The sequence below is a fragment of the Maylandia zebra genome, linkage group LG7 (genome assembly GCF_041146795.1).
Source record: "Maylandia zebra isolate NMK-2024a linkage group LG7, Mzebra_GT3a, whole genome shotgun sequence".
Taxonomy (NCBI): domain Eukaryota; kingdom Metazoa; phylum Chordata; class Actinopteri; order Cichliformes; family Cichlidae; genus Maylandia; species Maylandia zebra.
The window spans coordinates 10,884,102-10,905,919 of record NC_135173.1 but is presented as its reverse complement, the minus strand read 5'-3'; the positions used below and the strand labels follow the sequence as shown (position 1 = coordinate 10,905,919).

Below are 21,818 nucleotides of genomic sequence, written 5' to 3'. Positions count from 1 at the left end.
AATTAGATTTTGAGGTCTTCGTAGTCTATGAAATTTATGGATTACAGCAGAAAATGTTTCCCAAAATTTGCCACAATAGCAGAATCATTTTTCCTTCCTTCTAGACATTAAAACTTTTTTTAATTATAAGAAAGTAACCCTCGGTGGAGGGTGTTAAGGAAGAAAAAGAAAGAAAAAGAAAGAGAGGATGTAATATTTCCTAAACCACGGGTCTGAAGACGCAGATGCACGTTGCTCATATAAAGATCAGTTATTCAACGTTGTTACGGAAGAGATGGCAATGTGTGTGCGTGTGCTTAACTAATTGAAAATTGGTGGTGGTTAAAATAAAGGAAATGAGAGAAAAGAAAGAAAGAGAGAGAGGGGTGGAGGGATAAGCAGACTCACAGATCGAAAGAGAGAGAGAGAGAACAGAGGAGGGGAGGAGAGGGAGGGAGGGGTGACGCGGGGAAGTACTTAGAGAGAAGACGCATCATCTGTGCAGTGGTGGGAGCAACATCTCCTGGTTGCAGTCCGACAGCAACGCGAGCAGCTTTTCCGACTTGTTTCCAGAAACCGTTGTTGCGTGACGAGACCATGTGGATTTACAAGCTCGTTTTCGGATTCGTTTTCGTCGTTTCTTGCTCTGGTAAGTTTGCCGAAAACTACTCACAACTGCTCCCGTTGCTGCCCAACGTGTGACACCAGAGCCAGCGTGTGAGCGCACTGGTTTGCGCTCCCTGCACAACAAACTGTCAAGCACGAGTTAGGAGTGCCTTGAATCATCTGATTTTATTACTGTCGCTGCGATGTTCGGATAATAACACATTCGTCTTGTGTTTAACTCTGTATAGGTGTGTTATTAATGCAATCTGGTGGTGCGCGATTTATGGGTTAGCGTTACTTAGAGTCAAAACACATCCCTGGCAGTATTTTTTAAGACTGGACTTCAGTGAAAAGAGATGCTTTTGCTAAGAGCAATTACAGAGCTTTTTCATTCTAACTCACTCCCAGAGCTCATTGGACTATACAGTATCGCTTTGAAATTTAGCTGAATGAACACTGGGTAAGTGATAAGAAAAAAACATCTGCTTATACGCTAACCCACTGTCACCTAAAGTGACCTGTTAAAATCCAATCAATCGTGCAGTCACCCTCTAGCTGAGTGCAACTTTCGCGGTTCATTGCTTCTTGGCACTCAGCCGGTCAACTCAAGCTGACGAGCGGACAAACACTAGGCCTCTGGTACTCTGTGCTCCCCAGCTTGCTTACCACATAGTAAACTATCCAGACACTGAATCTGAAATCAACTCTGATGTGTGACGTCTTCCCTTCAAGTGATTCAACGATTTTTGTTTGTATGTTCTCTATGTGTTTGTGTGTGTGTCAGCCTCGATTTCATTTGGGGCCAGTGACAAATGACTGTGCATCCCATTGGACGCTGTAAACCTAATGGGATGCACAGTTAAAGCAGACTTCTTCACACATAAAGTATTGTGCAAAAGGCTTGAGTCACTGCTCATTTCTTTATATTTTAGCAGGAAAATGGGGAAATAGGTGCAGTGATTTATTGAAACGTTTGCAAACATAAATGGAAATATGGTTTTTGAAAGCAAGAACAGCGTTTGCACGATTCTTAGAAACTTGAAGTCAGTATTTGGTATGAGCACCTTTATTCTTCAACGCAACCTGAACTCTTTTAGCCAAGCTGTCTTGCAATTCTGCAAGTAGTCTTCAGGAATAGTTCTCCAGGCTTCGTGTAGGTCATTCAAAGCTCTTCTATGGATGCTGCTTCAAAAATGTTGAGGTCCGGTCTCTGGAGAGGCCAATCCATGACTGATAGTGTTCCATGGTGTTTTTCTACAAGGTATACTTTTACTGCATTGGGAGTGTAGTTTTGATCATTGTCATGCTAAAAAAATGAAACTACTGTTAGTCAGATGCTTTCCATGGTGACCAAAATCTGTTGGTACTTTTATGCGTTCATTCAGCTCCAAACATTGACAGAGCATCCACTCTGTTTCACAGATGGCTGTAGACACTCACTAATGTACGTCTCTGCTGACCTCCATATTTATTTGGATCTGATTTCTCTTGTCACTCATATTCAGTCCAGTTCTTGCACATTACCTATGCATTTTCTCCTTGTTTCCCTTCCTTAAATATGGCTTTTAAAAGCCAGCCTCCCACTGAGGCTATTTCAGATGAGGCTTTGGTGAGCAGTAGAGAGAGCCGCTAAAGGGCCAAAATGCATCTCTCAGGTCCTGTGTCAGGTCTTTTTTTTTTTTTTTTGCAGTTTTACAGTTGTTTTTGTTTTTTCATTCCCTAAGGCCATGGATTTTTTTAAAGACTTCTTCTTTTGTCTTCCATCTGTCCAGTTTCCTCAGTTTTTTTTAAAGTGCACATCAAGCCAGATATGCAAAAGCTTTTTGGGAATCATCTTGTTGGTGCAAAAATACTATTACAGAGTGCACAAGATGCATTTTTAAATTGTTTTGCTAAGTTGCCTGTTACATGTAGACACAATACTGTTTTATTGCTTGGTGTAAGTGCTTTTTTTTTCTAATGGTTGAATGATTCATAGTTTTTTTGTTTGTTAAGTGACTAAACACACAAAAAGAAAATATTTCTGTGAAAATGATCACAAACAAGGACTGGAGTGAAAATAACTGAAAAAGAAAAAAACTGAAAGATATGCAGAAAGTCTGAAGAATTAAGACCACTTAAAATTAAATGAAAGTCTGGCTCTTTGCAAAATAAAAAGAAATGAGGTGTTTGAGACGTTTTCTAGACAGTCTCATCAGCAGACAACAAAGAATACTTTGTTTGTGTGAATTCATTTTATTATTATTATTACTAGAAGTAGTATTTAGTATCCCTTGTGTTAATATATACAATTTAGAATGGGCAGACTAAGACTACTTTTGTCATGGATGTAGAGCCAGACAAGTCTGTAGACTGTCATAAAGCTATCTGTCCGTGTTCAACCACAACAGCATCAGGCCCTTCCTAATGATGCTCTCTCTACCTATAGTTGAGTCTCATTAATAATGTAAAATGTCTAATTAATGCTACTCAGTAATTGTGACCACATTTTGTAATTGTGTATCAGAAGGCAGAAGAAATGCTCTCCAGGACTACCAGAAAACTGACAGCATTCAACTGATGGTCCATTCTGATTCCTCCCACCTGACCAAAAGCAGGAAGCTGAGCTTATCGAAATGTGCTAAAGCCTGCAGCCGCAACAAAAGGCTCCCCTTTACCTGCAGGTTTGTCCATGCTAATGTCATTACCCTTTCAGTTTCAGGATATTACTTTGGTAACATGGGAATGGCTTTCAGTTCGTCTTACTTAATTAATGTTTGCATGATGCATGAATTTTGATGGTTAGTTTAGCAGGCCTCACCTTTGTGTACTCACAGAATCCCCATGTTACTGGTTTCCTTTTACTTCAAGATGTCATAAAACTGACCATTATTATTCTCACTCTCCCTCCTGTTTTCTCTTCCTCCTTTCCAATCCTCTTTATTCTCTAGAGCATTTGTGTATGATCATAAAAACAGGAAATGCCAGTGGCTGTCCTTCGACAGGAACTCACCAGGAGTTCAGAGCCAGCAGAACATGAACTACCAACTGTATGAGAAGAAAGGTGCTCTACATTTCCATGTTTTTGCTCACCCAGCTGATACATACACAACAAGTGTCTCTGACTCTCAGAAAAAACACATCCTTGAGGTAGCCTTTCTTTCAATAGACACCACTGCTTCTGTAGAGGTTTTGTTGATTTACATTTTTTAGAAAAAAATAATATCCATTTCATAACAATTTATGCTAGAGTGATTTTAGCTCCGTGATGATGGGAACCCTCTGGGGGGAAGACTAGGAAGGGCAAGGACTATTGGCATGTTTATTGGGTTGGGCCACATCATGGTTCATTTTCTGTCATTAAGCGGTGTTTATGTAAATATTGGAAATTCCCACCCGTTTTCAATCACACTGACCACAACTGTGAACTGTGAACATGCCGGCTGTGTAACATATTTTTTACTGAGTCCAGATTTTAAAGATGATTAGGAAAGCAGATTTGACTTTTGGCATTGTCGCATCTCCGTTAAGCTCAGTGTTTCAGATGAAAATCTCCTTCTGTCTGTTTTCTCTATTATCTGTTCTGGCTCTGTATGCAAAGCACTTATCACATTTACAAGACCATTCTCTGTGTCTGTCTTATTTCAGACTATGTTAGAGAATGCATTGTAGGAACAGGGCAGAGTTACAGGGGGCGGAGGTCAGTGACTGTGAGTGGGATCCTGTGCCAGGCCTGGGCTTCTCCTGTTCCTCATGAGCACAAGTAAGAATCTGATGTACTTTACACCACAATGTCAAACAAAATAGTGTTATAAGCTCTTTCTTACTGTTAGTTTTGGCCTGCTAGTAATGCAATTAGCTAGTAGCTAGAGGCTGGTCTGTATGTGTGCATATGTATATATGAGTATGATATATTAGGGGTTGATTAGGCTCCTGGGAGCAGTCATTCATCAGAACTGACCTCATTGTAACGCCTTACACAGTCACAGATCATTTCCTGCTGTGGACCTACTGTTTATCTAGATGTGTATGTAGTGTGAATTCAAGTGTGTGTATTTTACTTTTACTGGCATATGCCACATTTGGTTAAATCTAAGTTCTAGGTATGTCCCCTAAATGTCTAAATCTATTTTTGCTGATAAGATATTTTTCAAAGTAAGAAAAAAGTTAAAATAATAAGATGCCAGTAAAAGATGACAAAAGTGAAATTTGCACTGATCTCGGTTACATTGCACAGTGCAGTTGCATAATTTTTTACCCAGTAAGCAACAATATAGTTACATTAATCTAAGCCTATATGACTAAGATCCACTGTAGACTTAATAGCGACAGAGAGAGCTATGTGCTTCCTTGAAAATCAAAGATGACTGTACTGTACACTAGCCATACTTTATCGCTGAACCCTATGCTACCTCCTCTCTCTTTTGTTTTTAAACTTTCCTCTTTTTTCCACATTGTTGGAATTCTGTTCATTATTCTCTTTATCACTTTCATATTTAAAGGTAATCCAAGATTGAAAGATAGCCACCAATTTCCTGATTTCCAAAACAAAGAGCACATGAATAGTGTTGAACCTTCAGTAAAAAAGAAAAATCCCACTGCCCTTTCTCCTTAGAGATTTAAAACGACTTTGAAAGGCTTTGTAGTGTCGAATCAAAGCCGGCAGTGTACGTTTGCACCTCCAGTGAACCTGCTTTATCAGGCCGTTATTAACTTTTCTGTAAATCAGGTAATTAAACCCAGGCACTTTGTATGTTTTATCAGTTCACTTACAGACATGGGAAATTGACATACACGCAAGCACAGATTAATGCACGCACATACACACAGACACAAGTTCAAATAGCATTTTTATCAGTGTAAGGTTTCCCCCTCCATAGATTGCCCACCAAAGACTTCTCATTTTTGTACCTGTCATTACCAAATCTAGTGAAGGACTATTTCATAGCTTTATCTTTTCCCCATCATGTGGAAAAACACCGCTTGTCTAACAAGCTATGCTTTCTGTGTCCATCATCACAGCTGGTGACTACAGCCATGTGCTTCCCTGATGTAAAAGATATGAGTCATTTGTCAGTATGTTTATGTTACGTCCACCAACGCCAACCTCATGGAGAACTAACTTTGCTTTTAAGTATTAACCTGTTTTCCCTAAAAAAAGACTGCTGTGTCACTGATGATTCAGTCCTTTGGCATAGTTGTCAGTAACTTTTATTTTTGTTAATTCCCACTGGTGGTGTTTACAGAGCAGCACTCTTGTAAATGAGCAAGGAGAAGTCATTCTGTCAGAGATTAAAACCAGAGACCACAAACTGTGACCTTTTGGTGTTTTTCAAAAAGAACTTGCTCTGCATGCGAGCCGAAACGCTGTATTTGGCAGCAGGTCTTGGTACATGTGTTTGTTTTGTAACTGCAGCTCTGCTTCTGACAGATTCATGTCTAAGAGGTTCAGGAAGACGGACCTCCGGGAAAACTACTGTCGCAACCCAGACAACTCTGCTGTTGGCCCATGGTGCTTTACCACTGACCCTCGGCCACACTTCAGACATGAGGAGTGTGGCATACCACAGTGTTCAGAAGGTGGGTTTTACACACAGGCACACACGTTTGCAGAAATATATCAGTGCTTATATGAGCACATATTAATGTTAAAATAATACCCATTCTGCAATCTGCATTATCTCATCAATTGAGGCTTGATAGCCTGAAACGAGCTCCGGCAAACTAGGCAATCATATAGTTGGACTAAGCAAGTTCACCTAAACTGTGCTCTCTTGTGATATCTATCTATCTATATGTGTGTGCGTGTGTTACTTGCTGAGGCCAGCTGCAGCTGTTTCCAGGTGTGTGGTTTGGTTTACACTGTCCTCTCTCATTCCATCAGGCTCAGGGTTTGTAAAGGGTTTGAACCTGAAGAAGCGGGTGTTGGAATGTTACGGGATATTAATCCCCCTGTCGTCTACTCAACATCAATTGTTAGCCATTATATCCATCCCTGTGGCATACATGTGGTTGTGATGAAAGAAGAGGGCCTCCTCAGCATGTTTTAGCCTTTATGTTATATCGCACAATGTTACTGTCAGGCACTGAAGGAGGGGATGATAATGACCTCTGTTATCTAATCCTCGGGGATTCATGCTGTCAGAGGGGTTGTTTCCTCAGCATGCATGGCACTGGATCACTTTAATGAGGCGCCAGGTTGTGGTTGGGTAGGACAAAATGGGAATCCTTCTTGCTCTTTAACTGACACAAGTTGTACAACAAAGATAATGACATTTTATTTTGATAAAAAGCCTGTGCTCTCCCAGTAAAAAAATGACTGGGAGGGTTTCTCCTGAAATTAAGTGGTCCTAATAGGAAACATACACACAGACACGCAAACATGGCGTGTACAAGCACAAATACATGTGCAGCCTGTGGACTCACAAACATCTGTTTCCAATCTGGATCCTTGCTGTTGTTCACACTAGACAGTGTATTCTACTCACCAGGCAGAAAATGAGGCTTTGTCTTTATCCAAGAAACTTTTTAATGTTTGCATCCATATTTTAAATATCTTTGTTTATAACGAGTCTTCATTAAAGCTGAAGTATGCAAGAATAAAGTACTTTGATTGGCCAAAACTGATCATTATGATATACAGTGGAACCCCGGCTTACAAAGTCCCCATTTAACGAAACGCCACCTCTTCCTCCACCAAGAACTTCGTTTCCAGCCAGCATCGCCTCACTCAAAAGGCGATGGAAAAAGGTGCTTCGACTTACGAAAGACCCTCTGGAACGAATTATTTTCGTAAGTCGGGGTTCCACTGTAGTAGGTGTAGAAATCCAGTTCTTGCACAGCCCAGTTGAAAATCTAGTATGGTGAAAGGCTGTTAACGACTTGTTTGTCTAGTGTAACAAACAAAAAAATGTTGCTTATCCCACTTTAAGTATTATGTTATCAAAATGTTTAGTTCAAAATGTTGCTTAACAGTTTGGGAATCTAATATTAAACGCTAAAGTGTATTCAATTTGATCTTCAGCTCTATTCCTTTGTGAGCCCATGGCTATCCTACTAAAAAAAACACACCTCTCATTTATATTCTGGATATATGATTTTTCATTGATCAACTTAGCATTTTTCTAAGATATGTGCATGTGTTTTTCTGCTGTATAGTTGAGTGTATCAACTGTATTGGCGAGGATTACAGAGGACCAATGGACCACACAGAAAGTGGAAAAGAATGCCAGCGGTGGGACTTGGATGACCCACACAAACACCTGTACCACCCCAAGAGGTGATGCTCACAATTGCACACACACAGATACACACTTACCTCTGCAGCGCACAAAATTTGTGCAAGCTCAATCACATCTACTTGCATGCATGCTTATAGCATGAGAATACATTATGTTTTAAAAGGTTCATAAAGTAATTCAATGTAGTTTCGCTGCACTTACTTTGGTGATGAAGTGATTTGGATTCAGTTAGTGAAAACCTTCCCCGAAGGAATAATATTGGAATCCAGTGTGTGTTTATGTGGGGTTTTTTTTGTGTGTATTTAACAATAATATGTTGGGAAAATGCTTCATTTTGACTTAATTGTCCCAAATTGCTTTAAACTCTCAGACTTGGGCCTAAGCTGTTATTCATTTATACCTGTTTTAAGGTTTCATATATTTTAATCTATATTATTATTCGTTGCACGATCTTCAAAAAGGGTGTGTACACGTCAGCTGTGTGCATCTGTGTCAAGACAGCTAGTGGGATGGCAGGTGGTCTGGATTAGTGGGGACTCGTTAACACATCCTTAATCATCTCACTGTTTATGTAAACGAGGTCCCAGACTGCTCATAGCACTAATGTAATAAGAGGGTCCCACTGCCTGATACTTCATGCCTAGTGGCTACAGGCCTGAAGGGATGTAGGACTTTGGGATGACTTACTGTAGAACACCTGTAGTGGTGCAACTCATTATCTTCCTCACTCCCCTGAGCTCAGAAGAGTTATTAGTGTGTCGGTTACATGCAATGAATTGTCTCTCAACTATTTTGCACTGCTTGTGAATCAGCAGGAAAATAGAAACATGGATCTCTTGACTTTCAGAATATAGTGGCAGTTAACATCCTCATGAGTCCTCCAAGTGTGTGATAGTTGTTTTATATTTTATTTATTTGCAATGCTTTTGAGTCTTGTTTCTGCTTACATATTTTTTCTGCCTGTTTTGTATTAGGTACCCTGACAAAGGCCTGGATGATAACTATTGTAGAAACCCAGACGGACGCCAAAGACCCTGGTGCTTTACCACAGACCCAAATACACCCTGGGAGTACTGCAACATCACAGTTTGCGGTGAGCATATATTCATGTTTGTTTGTGTGTGGTTGAATCCATTACCATTTGTCATGCATGTTACGGAGCAGTCTATGCCCTTCTGTTAGTGGCAGTGTTGCTGCTCAGTGCGGGTCGACAAAGTATGACTGACTGCAGCAAAATTTACTGCTTCCTGTACCTTTCATTTTACCATTCCTCCCCTCTTCCTGGCTAATGCTAAAGAATATACAAACACACACTCACCCACCCACACAAACAGATGCAGAGCCCCCCTCCCCTCCCTCTTAGGGTTGGCTCTCTGTTATGTCTTCTCTGATAGCCAGAATGTTTATTTTTTTCCCTGCACCACTGGCTTTCTGTTTATTGTTCTATGCCAGCTCTTATGTGTGGTAGTCAAACTGCACAGGTCTGAATTACTGCTCTACATTAACCTCGTGTTACACATGCAGACACAACACCAGGGTCACACACACTACAAGCAGATCATTTACACCTCATACACTTAGTGCAAACGGTGTGATTGATGTTTAAGAGATCGTGTGTGCGTCACATCTGGCTTTGGCTTTGTGTGTCTTTGCACTTGTAGTAAACCAGCAAACACTGCGTGCTTGGAGTTCACCCTGCAATCAGTGACAAGTCAGACACTGGATTCTTCAAGAACATAAAATAGAAACAGAGCTGGTGTTGTTGTTGGACTCTGCTTTATTCTCTTTAGTCTGTGACCGGCCTGCTTTCCTGCTAGAAGCATCAGCAGTCCTGGCTCCATGTTTACTAGATGGCACTCCACCATGTGGACCCAGTGATTCACTGTTCTCTCCCCCTTATTTTCTCCTCTCTAAAAATTGTCTTCTACCCAGGGCATTCAACCCTTCTCTCACTCTTTCTCTATTATGGGAGCTTTTTGGGAACAGACCAAGTTTACGACCCAGTTAGTCTTAATCAAAACAAGGCACACAGAGACAAACAGATAAAGTGTTCATTTGATAAGGCCCCTTCTTTTGTTTACTGTCAAACTAGTTCAAATCTATTTTTATGCATCTACTATGCACAGCAAATCTCTGTTTTAGAGACTTGAAGATCTGGCGCTTTGTACATTTTCGGGTACAGTCGTGTAATGCTCAGGTTAATGAACTTGTAGCACTATCTAATGAGGATCTCCGTGAAGACAAGTACAGCAGACTCAATTTCGTGCCTTGGTTATCTTTTTGAGCCTAGCTAAACTGCATTCTTTCAAAACCACAGCTATTCTGTTGATGTCAGATAGTCAGTGTACTAAGAGTATTTGGCACCATTTCAAATACACTGTCACACTGAATACATCTATAATCCTGGCTGTTTGCTACTATTGACATCACTGTGCACTAATACAAAGTGGATGTATCTTGAGATCAGGGAATGATAAAACCTGGGGATGAGGACAGTGTCATTTTTAGGCCAACTAATTTGGCTGCCATCAGAGCAAATTGTTTGTTGCAGTCTGAATTGTAGGTGTTGGCAGTTGGGAGACTGAATTCTGCACAGTGAGGGTCTAAATTTACCAGGAGGCAATTTACCCCACAACCCCCCAAAAAAGTGCCCCATTGGCAAGCTGTACTTTTCTGAACATACATACAGTTTTATGGCAGAGCATGCAACATTAATCAGTGTAATTGTATCTATTATATTAATGTTTTCCACAGCAATGTTACACAAACACACTTTTTGTTTGACTTCAGTTCACAGTTACCAATTTTTTTTTGCAGAGGATGGCATTCAGACTAACATATTTTGATATATTGGTAGACTCATTTGTTTATGTTTCGTGTGAAAATGTAAATTACAACAGTGGCAGAACCTTGACCCTGTGGAAGTTCCTGAAACATCTTCCTGGAAAATCATTCATGGAGAACGAAATACAAATTTCAGGCAAATAAAAAACCTCCTGGGGGGTTTTTCAACTTTCTATACAGTTCAAAGTTACCATAATTTATTCAGTTTTCATCACTTTTTTTCTCTTACCGCTCTCATTTCACTGATCTGTAACTCACAGCAATTGTTTTCAAAATTTCTTCATACACCATTTAAACTAAATAAGCTTTTATCAGTTCTTCACCATCTCTGTGCACAGTGTAAATTAGGTGGCCAAACTTTTCACACTGTCTTTTTTTCTGTTAGTGCAATCATAAATGGTAAATTTGAGCAGATTCAAACTAGCCCCATTCAGTGTTGCCAACTCCTCAGTAAGGAAAATCGCTATTGGTTGTCCTAAAAGTCGCTAGAAGTCGCTAAATGACGTTATCGCCTAATTTGCATAATTGGTCATGCTAATCTAATTGTAACCTATGTCGTTGGAGAGAGAAATAACATCGTGGAAGAGACATAAAGTGAGTAAAAAACGTCCTAAATGCATTTAGAGTTTATTTAGAACTACAAATTAAATTTCTTTTAGCAATTATTGTTTTTTTTTAATGTCACAATTCCAACCCTGCTCCTTTACCCGGGCTTGGACCGGCAAAAGTGACCCGAAATAGGCACTCTGGTGGAGTTACTTTGTGTGTGTGTGTGTTTATAAGTAATTATATTAAACCTTGTGATCCACAAAACAGCATAAGAGTAAAAGAGTAAAATAAGAACTGACTGCGTTACAGCACCCGCTGCTTGTTGAGAGTAAAAGTGATATGCGCTTTCACGTCTTTTTTAGTGACTTTTTTTTAGAGAAAAAGTCGCTAAGGGGTCTGAAAACTCGCTAAATATAGCGACAAAGTCGCTAAGTTGGCAACACTGGCCCCATTTATACACTGTAGTTGAGGCATTTAAAATTAATTTTCATATGCATTTCATATTGCCTTATGCGTAAATTCCTTTTTTATTTCAGCATTACATATGTTGAGGGAAACAACCACGATTTTAAGAGTTGGGTTAGCCCTCAGTTGTGGTTGGTAGTGTTTAATTCTCCTCATATACCAGAGATAATCCTCATATCGAAGAGGATTTGTTTATCTAACATATGTAAATAAAGATTGACTTTTGGGGGTTATGCTGAAACATCTTTAGTTGCAAGAGCACAAGATCTTGAGCCTAAATTACTAAGCTTTCTATATACTATCCTATCCTTGCTATATTTTGGTTTGCCTTTTGGTTTGTTTAAGAACATGTGTTATTATTAATTTTTTGTCTATATTTGTTAGAAACCCCTCCTAAAAGTAATGTGGTGGAAACAACTGAGTGTTACCAGGGCAGAGGAGAGGGTTACAGGGGAGCAGTAGATATGACGCCCACTGGACTTACCTGCCAGCGCTGGGACTCTCAGTATCCCCATAACCATACATTCCTGCCTGAAGCATACCCCTGCAAGTGAGTCAGAAACTTACATGATACAACCATCCACTCACTCACCCTTGCACTTACATTTTAGCAGATTACAGCATGACTTTCTCTTGTGTTTTCCAGGGACCTGAGAGAGAACTTCTGTCGAAATCCAGATGGCCAAGAATTCCCCTGGTGCTTCACTACAGACCCAAGAGTCCGCACAATGTCCTGCATTAATATCCCTCAGTGTGGCACCCAAAACAGGCTTGTCAGCGGTGAGAGACTCAACGGATTTATTTGGCTTTGACAGGAGCAAGGGAAAAGACAATTTTCTCTCCATCGGAAGCAGATAAATGCGCATATTCTGAGAGAGATCTTGTAACCACACACATCCCAGCGGAAAGCTGTTGCCCTGTAAGAGTGTGGGAAGGACTGACCACCATGTATCACACAAATAAAATCTGACAGCAACTCAGGATGGTCAGTTCTTACTGGTCACTAAAAAAAGATCGAAAGATTAGTGCCATTTGAGATTCTTTTCGAGGTAGATTTAGAAGTTCTACATGCAGATCTATAGCTGAGTAGGCAAATTCAGATTCCCTAAGGGATTTTAACGGATATTCTTTCGAGACTGAGTGGGCTTGAATTGGAATTATAAAACCACTCTAAGGCTATCTTGTGGTTTACGCTTGAGAGTTCAATACATTCCCATATACAAAATACTGTAAATTAAATGAAGGGTAACAAACAGCTAAAAAAAATTATGAACGGCGGTATTTTTCTCATTTATCATTGTCAAGGATTACTTTTGTGTTTCCAGCCAAGCATAAAGTAGGACCACTACAACAACTACGATAGCTCAGCTAAGGGTTGTGTATTCTTTTGCTCATATATGAACACAATTCACAGTTTTTTTTTTACTCTAGCTTTTCAGTTGAACAGCACCACATGCATAATTGTACATTTATAGAGACTGTTTTGCATGTTTTTGTTTAAAGCCCTTATTTGTTTGCACACGCAGTATGTGTCCAGACAGCCTATCTAATTCTTCTATCTCATTTTGTCCAAATCCAGACTGCTATGAAAGATTTGGAGAAAATTACCAAGGACAGCAGTCAAGGACTAGATCAAACCTGCCCTGTGCTCCCTGGAGAGACCACAGCAACAGGTCGGCCCACTGGATCTCTGCTACTTCCTAATCACTTTCCCAAACTTCACTATGATGTAGAAAACAGACTTGCACCATTAATAAAACTGTAGACAAGCACTACTGGCTAAAATAGACATTTAAATTGTCACACCGGTCCACAACATGTTAACCCACAGACCCCAACAAAGTGTAAGAGATTTTAAGGCACTCAGTGAGACAAGAAGAAGAAAGAAAACACAAATTTTGAACAGAAGACGACCTTGTGCACGACAGTCCTGCTATGCAAGTGTATCTGAGTTTTCTAGAACCATGTGTGCAAATCTGAAACATGGTGTTGTTTTAGGGAGGCACTTTGTAAGTGACCTCTACTTAAGTCTCGCTGTTGTTAGTCAGTCAAGGCAAGCCACTTGTTCTCAGAGGAGAAAACAACTCCTAGCCTCCCCTACAGCTTTTTTATGGCTTGAGAAGCGTTTTCCTGAAAATGACCCAGCTGAGCAAGAAAGACTCCCAGAGATAACTTGGCTGGGCGATGCACTCTTTACAACTCACCCTTGACCCTAAATTCGCTCCTTTACAGGAACACTTCAAAGCCACTCAACCCCACTGTATGGCTCCTTCTAATGGGTCAAAAGCTGGGGTTAGGAAGTCAGAGAGAGAGCTGGCTACACCAGAAGGATAATATAAATAAACATGAATTTTAAACCCTTGATTGCTATGATTTCACCACCTTATTAGTTAAGGAATTTGGTGTGAGAAGGGATTTAGTTTGTGGTTTTAAAATTGTAGCGAGAATGCTTCATGTGTGGGATACGTCTGCATGAGTATTAGATATGTGAATGTAGGTGGGAGCATACTGTCTAAGTGAGTAATTCCTTTGCAAATCACCTCATTATCTTGTCTGGAGGGAGAGAGCCTACACAGCTGTGTATTTAACGGTCCAAATCCTATCTGGCTAAATTCATTCAGCTTTTTACACATAGTTATAAATCAGTAGAAATCCTTTTTTTAACTGTCAAAACAAGACAAATTATCTGCTTAAACTAAAAGAAAGAACGAAAGCAAAGGAGATGTTTCTTTTGTTTTCACATTGTCTTTGGGGCTTAATAAATGTTGATGAAAGATTTGTTAAGGGATCATTCGGGTTTCTGTGTTTGCTCAGTGGTGAGAGGGGCATGCCGACGGCTGGCCTGGAAGGAAACTACTGTCGAAATCCTGATAAAGACAAACATGGTCCCTGGTGTTACACCAACAATTCTGCCATACCCTGGGACTACTGCAATGTGAAACCATGTGAGTGTCAATCCATACAATATGAGCACTGACACACACACAGAAACATAAAAGTCACTTAGATAATGTGTAATTGAAGCTTTATCATAGTTCTAGAGAAAAGACTGAGCTAGTGTTTTTTGTTTTCACTTCTGTTTCTTTCTCTCTCACTCTAACACACACACACACACACACACACACACACACACACACACACACACACACACACGCACACACACACACACACACACACACACACACACACACACACACACACACACAGAGAGAGAGAGAGAGAGAGAGGGAGAATAATTTGGAGTGGGTAAGTCTGTCTATACTCACAGGAGATCCATAGTCATCAGGAAGCCTGAGGGTTTTTGTATGGAGCCAGAGGCATCATGCTTGCAACTAGCTTATAAAAGTTTATGAATCTTTTTCTTCTTTTTTACACTTTTTTACACTTTTAACTACAAGACCATACCCTTGTTGTATTTCACGTTTTAGGATTCCTTCTCATTTACTGTTTTGTAAATAACTGTGTTACAATTCTGATTTGTTATTTAATATATTATCCTTACCATCTGTTATCTTGCCGAGCCTCCATTAGTGGTGTGAATAATGCATCCATGTTTGATTACTTGACATGAGCAGATTATCAGAATATAAATGAATTCATGACTCCTGACCTTAAAACTATGAGAAAAGTGCTTTAAAGTATATAAATAAAACATAAGCAGTTGTGCTCTTGTGGCGTCTGTTACATCTAAAAATCTAAAATTAGGAAGCAGCTTTAACCTACAGACACACTGCAACCCTTTTAAGGCGTGTTGCATTCAATTAAACATGACATGGAAAACAAACTCATTGGCTCTGGTAGCTGTTGCTCTATGCTCACTGTGAAATGTACACCCCTGTGTGAGGTTGGCTCTTACCTTGTATGAGTTAATGCGCCCTGATCACTTGCTTGTCTCCTTGCCTCTCTGCAGGTAATGCTTCACAGAACACCATCCAACTGGGTGAGAGTCTCTCTGTGCTCATCTGTCTGCCTGTGTGTGCGAGTGGCTCAGTTGCTGAACTGTATTTGATTGGCTACAGAACTTGATGGGGTGCTTTTTATGTCCAGCTATAATGATGCATGAGATAATGAGGTTGTGGTGGCATCTGTTTCCCTTTCTGTGTGTCTCTGTTGGTCTTTCTGTGTTACTTTGTACTCTTTTTCACATAGTAATTGAAGAACAAATGATGAATCCTCTGCTCTCTTGACATACAGAGTTCAGAATACAAATGGGTTCTGTTAACATTTTCAGTAATCACCTTAATTATCGGCCTCATCAGTTAATGTTCTTATGATGATGATTGAGCTGCGTCGTTAGGCAGCTCGAGTGCCTCTTGTATTGTGACTATGTAAACAATATATGTCCGTGTTAACTACAGTGTCATTGTGTCTGTGACCGTGTCTTTATGGCTAAAATTTAATGTATATTTTATTTGCGCTCTCACTTTCCAGGTGAGGAGGCTTCTGTGAGCTGTTTTGTCCATAAGACAACGAGGATCGTAGGAGGAAGTCCAATGAGCATATCAGAAGGCAGCTGGATGGTCAGCATACAGAAAGGGTATGGGATTTAGCGTTCGACACATTTTCCTCTACTAAAGAACAGTGGAGGATCCTGCCCAGACTATTGATTAAAAAAAATCTGAAGGGTTGCTTATTCTTTTTCTTTTTATCTTGTCGACTGGGTTTTAGGATTTATGTACAACATATGTTTGTTTTTGCTTTGATCCTTGACATTTATGATCAGTCAGCATGTACATATAGAAAAGAAACAGGGTTAAGAAAACAGATTACCACTGTAAGAAGTTCACTTATAATACTCTTATTTCTCTGAACAACATAAGGATTAGCCTATTAAGCCAGATTCATTAAATACAATGACTGTCTAGAACATAATTATTAGTTGTGTGCTTATATATTGGTGAAGTTTCAGATGTATTGACGAAGAGCTTGTGATGTGATTCTATTAATTGTATTGTCAGGTTGTCATAGTATGATTACAAGCTTTTTCCCCGAGATTTTCTCCCCAAAGTGGCGCAGTTTCAGGTCATGTATGCTGTGGGATGTCATAGATTTGACCTCAATATAATATTTGTGTTTTGTGCTGTTCTCAGATCAATGCACTGGTGTGGCGGTTCACTAATACGAGACGAGTGGGTGCTTACTGACAGAGAGTGCTTCTCCTCATGGTAATGTTGTCTCCCTTTTTGGTTTTTGGAGTAGGGCGGTAAAAAGTTAAAGGATTTGAGCAGTTTTAACCCGAAGAATGATAACTGTGCAGTATTTCCAACTGTATTAACTTTTTCTTGTGCCTGTTCAGTGTTCCGAACCTCAGCGAGTATCGAGTGTGGCTGGGGGTCTCTGATATTCGAGAGGGCGCTCCTGACTGGTCTAAGAGGCAGGAAGTCAGTATAGCCCATGTAATATGTGGCCCTGAGGGCTCCAGCTTAGCCCTCCTAAGGCTCTCTAAGTGAGTGCCTGGAAAAATAATCTCAGTGATATATTGATATATTTTTCTGTACTTGTGATGCTAATCATATTTTGTAAATATGTTTTTCAGGCCTGCCCTTCCTGCAGACAATGTCCATACGATTCAGCTACCTGTGGCTGGGTGCAGCATCCCAGAAGGAACAATATGTAAAATGTATGGATGGGGAGAGACCAAAGGTACTAATATTATATATTGGATTATAGTATACATACCTATTTTCTGGTTCTTATGCTTGCAATATGTTAACCCTGGGTTCTTCTTAACATTGTGTTGCACTGTATTATATTTACTACAACAAAACACAGGCAATGAAGTGCAATTTTTAACTCTTTCAGGCACTGGCTATGAAGATATGCTAAAGGCAGTGGAACTGCCCATTGTCAGGAATAACCGGTGTAGAGAAATGCACAGAGGAAACCTTCACATCACCACCAACAAGATCTGTGCAGGAGGGAAGAGGAATGAGGGAGTGTGTGAGGTAAACTGTTGTAAACAGTTTGTATTGTTTTCCTAAAGAAGTGTTTTGGTATTTACACACAGGGCAAATAACTGTTTTAGTGATCAGAAGGAAAAGTGCTCACTAGAATTCATACAGTGCACTCAAACCGTGTTGGTAAACAAGAACAGGGTTTTACTCCTATGGATAAAGTAATTGTTCCCAGTGTGAATCTACGTGGGCATTAGCGCCTTTGTTTAACACAGTGCTTCCAAAGCCCAGTTTGATCTAAATCTCAAACAAATGTTATGTGAATCCGTGGGCTTAGTATTCAGTCAGTTGTAAATAGAGCAGCTGGAGACTGTTGCGCTAAATTTCATCAGCTATCAAAGACTTGATTTTGTGGTTTCTGGCTTTAGAAAAGAGCTGCCCATGTTTGGATATAATATCTATAACAGAACAATTTCATTTGAGTGTCAGAAACGTAAAACATTAATGTTAGCTGTTTAAAACTACGGACAAAGAAAAATGTGCTATAAATTTAATCTTTCTTCTTCTTTTTTTCTTTTTTTTTCGCAGAGGGACTATGGAGGCCCTCTGGTGTGTCAGGATGGGTATATCAGGGTTATTGTTGGAGTAAGTGTCCATGGCAGAGGCTGTGCTCGGGCCAACCAGCCTAGCATCTTCATTAACGTGCCCTTCTACACGCAATGGATCTACAAGGTTTTCAAATATTACCCCAACACCGTCTAGAAACGTAACCGAGAATGAAAAAAGTTTGGGGGACTAAATCTGACCAAGACCACCAGTGGTGCACGCAGGATGCCTGGTTTATATGTTTTGCATACTTACACAGTCCAGATCAATAGGAAATTGATCCAAGGATGTACTTACACTATGATGTAATATTTAAAGTATCAACAAGAATATTCAGATTCCAAAAGGCACTGATGGCAGTAGAGTGGATGTTTTATCTTAGACATATGGTAAGAAAGTCAAGAAACAACAAAGTATGGCTTTGACTGAGTTGGGAGCAGAACAGACAAACATACACATATATGTATATATCTTTTTTATCCAATTCACATTTTCCTTTGGGTAGCAGTTCCACCATAAATTGTGTATGTGTGTATGTAATTACTCTTGATTCCTGGCATTACTTGAATATTTTAAATACCAAATTCGGTGGTTCAGCAGCTGCTTTTGTAGAGTACGTCAATGGGCCACTTAGAAAACTATCCAGTGGTAGGGCAACGTTAAGGACACTATGACGAGCTTTGATAAAGTGGTCCTTACTGTACATACTATTTTAATGAGTGTGTTTGTGACACTCTTAATTCATTTAGGTCTTATAGATCTATTATAAGGGAACTCAGATGTTCGGGTGGATATAAAGTGTGCTATCTCCGTGTTTTAGCTTTTAGCCACATTTCTGTTTCATTGTGGTGTCAAATAAACAGAAATACCTAAATAAACTGCATCTTCAGTGTTCTTCTCCTAACACAATACACCTGACTGAAAGATGCTCTTTGCTTTCTGTGTAAAAAAAAATGAGTGTATGGTTACCCAGTCTTCACAGGATTTGAAAAACATGTATTTTTTTTCCTTTTATGTGTGCACAAAAGTTCTTTCTGTACAGAATATAATATTTCGTTTAAAAAAAAAAGTTGAATAGTCATTGGTATGTCTGTTTTTTATGTTTGTTTTTTATGTCTGTGTATGTGCAGAGGGAGAGTGAGTTTTGCCTGTGAGCCTGTGCACGTTTAAACCAGAACTGAATCCACTCTCATACCTTGGCAGACCCTTATTTTAATTCCACCCTAGATATTAGCGTGTCAGAGTCTGCTGTTTCCAACTCTTGTGGATGGGATGTGGTCTTTGTAACATTACTGTCTGTGATGGGTTTCACTGTGATGACTGAACAGCCCTTGAAACAACTTGACACACTTCTTTTTCCAGTGTCAGTGATTGAGATGGCTTTACAGCTACATTATTTTTGCATGAGTGAGAAAAATGGTCTGTGTGTGAATGTGTGCACACTAAAAGATTCTGCAAGCTGCTATATTCCACAGACTGTACAGTAATGCCTTATAATATAAAATGTGTATTGTATTGAGTGCATTTACTATGAGCGTGAAATGTTAAACCCAGTTTCAGCATTATTTTCAAATGATGCCTGTCATTATATTAAACTCTTTTTCTACTTATCTGTGAATTGAATTTTAATTTCATGTTTTAAATGTTGCATTCTTTGCATTCTGAGTACAAACATGCATAACTGCAGTCAGTTTGCTGCATAATTAATAGAACAGAGGTTGGTTGTTGTATTTCACTACCAGAAGATGGCACCATGGTAGCATAGAGACTATGCGGACGAATTTGTAATCTTGCTAATCTCTCTTTCTCCCTCTTTCTCTCACACACACACAGACACACACAATCCATACAGCCACATTCACTTTCAATTGCACACACAAAGTGGCATATACTCACACACACCACTGGTTCCAGCCATGTAGCTGTTCCTGATAAAAACACTACACCAAAATAGCCGAATTTTGGTGTCACCACATTCAGAGTTTAATAGAGTGGGAGTGTGAGATAAATATGAGGGGGCACGAGAGTATATGTGTGAATGCGAGTGTTAGAAATAGAACGCATTAAGGTGAAAGAGAGCAGCTACTGCGAGCTGGAGATTAAACGCTGAATCCATTGATGCTGTATTAAGAAACTTATGGAGCAAGCAGAAAATGCTCTGGGATCGACACTTTCCGTTGCAACGTGTGTGCTGCTTGCTGATGCTGAGACAACACACACAGACACGTGCGCACACACTCGTACTTATGGCTGGGACAGTACAGTATCTGTGATAATGCATACTGTAGGCATCAAAGAAATATGACGTGTAAGAAGTTTGCTTTCATGTGCAGGTCAGCAGGGTGAACGGAAAGACATGGAAATGTAGATATAAATGAGCAGATAAACACAAGGACACCGGTCCCCTCCCCGCTCACCCCCTCTGTGCTACAACGTGCAGGAGGCTAATGATCCACTGAACATGGTTTGTGTCACGGCTGTTCGCTCTGGCATGGAAGCACAGTCTACAAGACATAGGGTAAAGAAAATGATTAAGAGCAATAATCAATTTTCAAACAACGATTAGTTGTCGACAGTGCTGCGATGTGACAACTTGAGGAGTAAAATGAGACACTTTTATCTCTCTCTATCTGGCTGGCCATTGAAATTCAAACACAGTAGCAGGATAGTCTCACATGCTGCCACAGTTGGCTGACGACTCCAGGCAGAGATCTGCTTCTCAATCCCTCTGTATGTGTGTCTTACGTATGCGACTAAATGAAAGAGAGGGAGTGGCTAGAAGAGAAAGATGGAAAATGAGAGAGGGATTGATTATTCCAGAGAAAGGCTTTTATAAGCCACAAGACTCCCATTACAGATCATTATGTTTCAGATTTAGTTAAGAATATCTTTCGTAATCTAATTGGGTTGTCTTTGTAATGTCATTTAACCTCTTTTTAGGCACTTTCACTTCTCTCTGTGGAGTCGTCGGTTTTGGGCCTCTGTTATACCTGTGTGTATTCGAGTATGCTTGTGCGCGCGTGCGTGTGTGTGCCCATTTCCGATTGTCAGATTATTATTACTTCCAAGTGTAGGCTTACAAGAGTGTAGAGAGGAAATCTGATCATATCCAAGCTTTTGAAAGTATCTTTCTCCTGTCAGGATTTCACCTTGTAAAATGACACACCTTTCCATCCCAATACCAACTCTACCTGATACTTTTCATAGTATGTTCAGTTAAAAAACACACAAATGCACCCACACTGGACAGCCATACATAGCAAAGCGAATAGTAAAATAAATCTTTGTCAAATAAATTTGAATAAAGCTCATTTTTATTTAATTACTAAAACTGGAAAATTCTCATTGTTATGAGTCCCACATTAAAAAAAAAAAAGATAATATAAGAAACATGGGATGCAATTGAGTTTTCCAGAAATTCTGACAGGTACAATGGTCTACAAACAATCAGCGAACACAGCAGAGCACATTGCCCATGAAATTAACTCTCCACATCAGCTCAGCTTCTGATCTTCTAGACACTGACTGAATAACTGTTTGATTCACATCTTATTGTAGAAATGTTTGAAAATGAGCGAGAAGAGGTAGTAGCAAGCAAACTACAAGAAGGCACAGATTATTTTTCAATCAATTTAGTCAAGTGTTTTCTTTCTTA

General features: G+C 39.7%; 1 protein-coding gene across 1 annotated transcript; it reads left to right on the top strand.

Moving 5' to 3' along the window:
* The first annotated feature begins 468 nt into the window (after positions 1-468).
* Positions 469-19,773, top strand: hgfb (hepatocyte growth factor b). Its single transcript, XM_004553294.4, has 18 exons — positions 469-628; positions 3,092-3,248; positions 3,516-3,628; positions 4,213-4,327; positions 5,996-6,144; positions 7,723-7,843; positions 8,780-8,898; positions 12,048-12,213; positions 12,310-12,443; positions 13,243-13,336; positions 14,478-14,608; positions 15,574-15,603; positions 16,095-16,200; positions 16,754-16,828; positions 16,960-17,109; positions 17,200-17,306; positions 17,466-17,608; positions 18,146-19,773. The coding sequence occupies exons 1-18, from the start codon at positions 577-579 to the stop codon at positions 18,317-18,319; spliced, it is 2,136 nt and encodes a 711-aa protein (XP_004553351.1). The 5' UTR covers positions 469-576; the 3' UTR covers positions 18,320-19,773.
* The last annotated feature ends 2,045 nt before the right edge of the window (positions 19,774-21,818 follow it).

Coding starts and splice junctions, on each gene's coding strand:
- hgfb (XM_004553294.4), top strand. CDS start 577: ATGTGGATTTACAAGCTCGTTTTCGGATTCGTTTTCGTCGTTTCTTGC. Junction 6,145..7,722: donor CATACCACAGTGTTCAGAAG/GTGGGTTTTACA, acceptor TCTGCTGTATAG/TTGAGTGTATCAACTGTATT. Junction 17,307..17,465: donor TGGATGGGGAGAGACCAAAG/GTACTAATATTA, acceptor TAACTCTTTCAG/GCACTGGCTATGAAGATATG.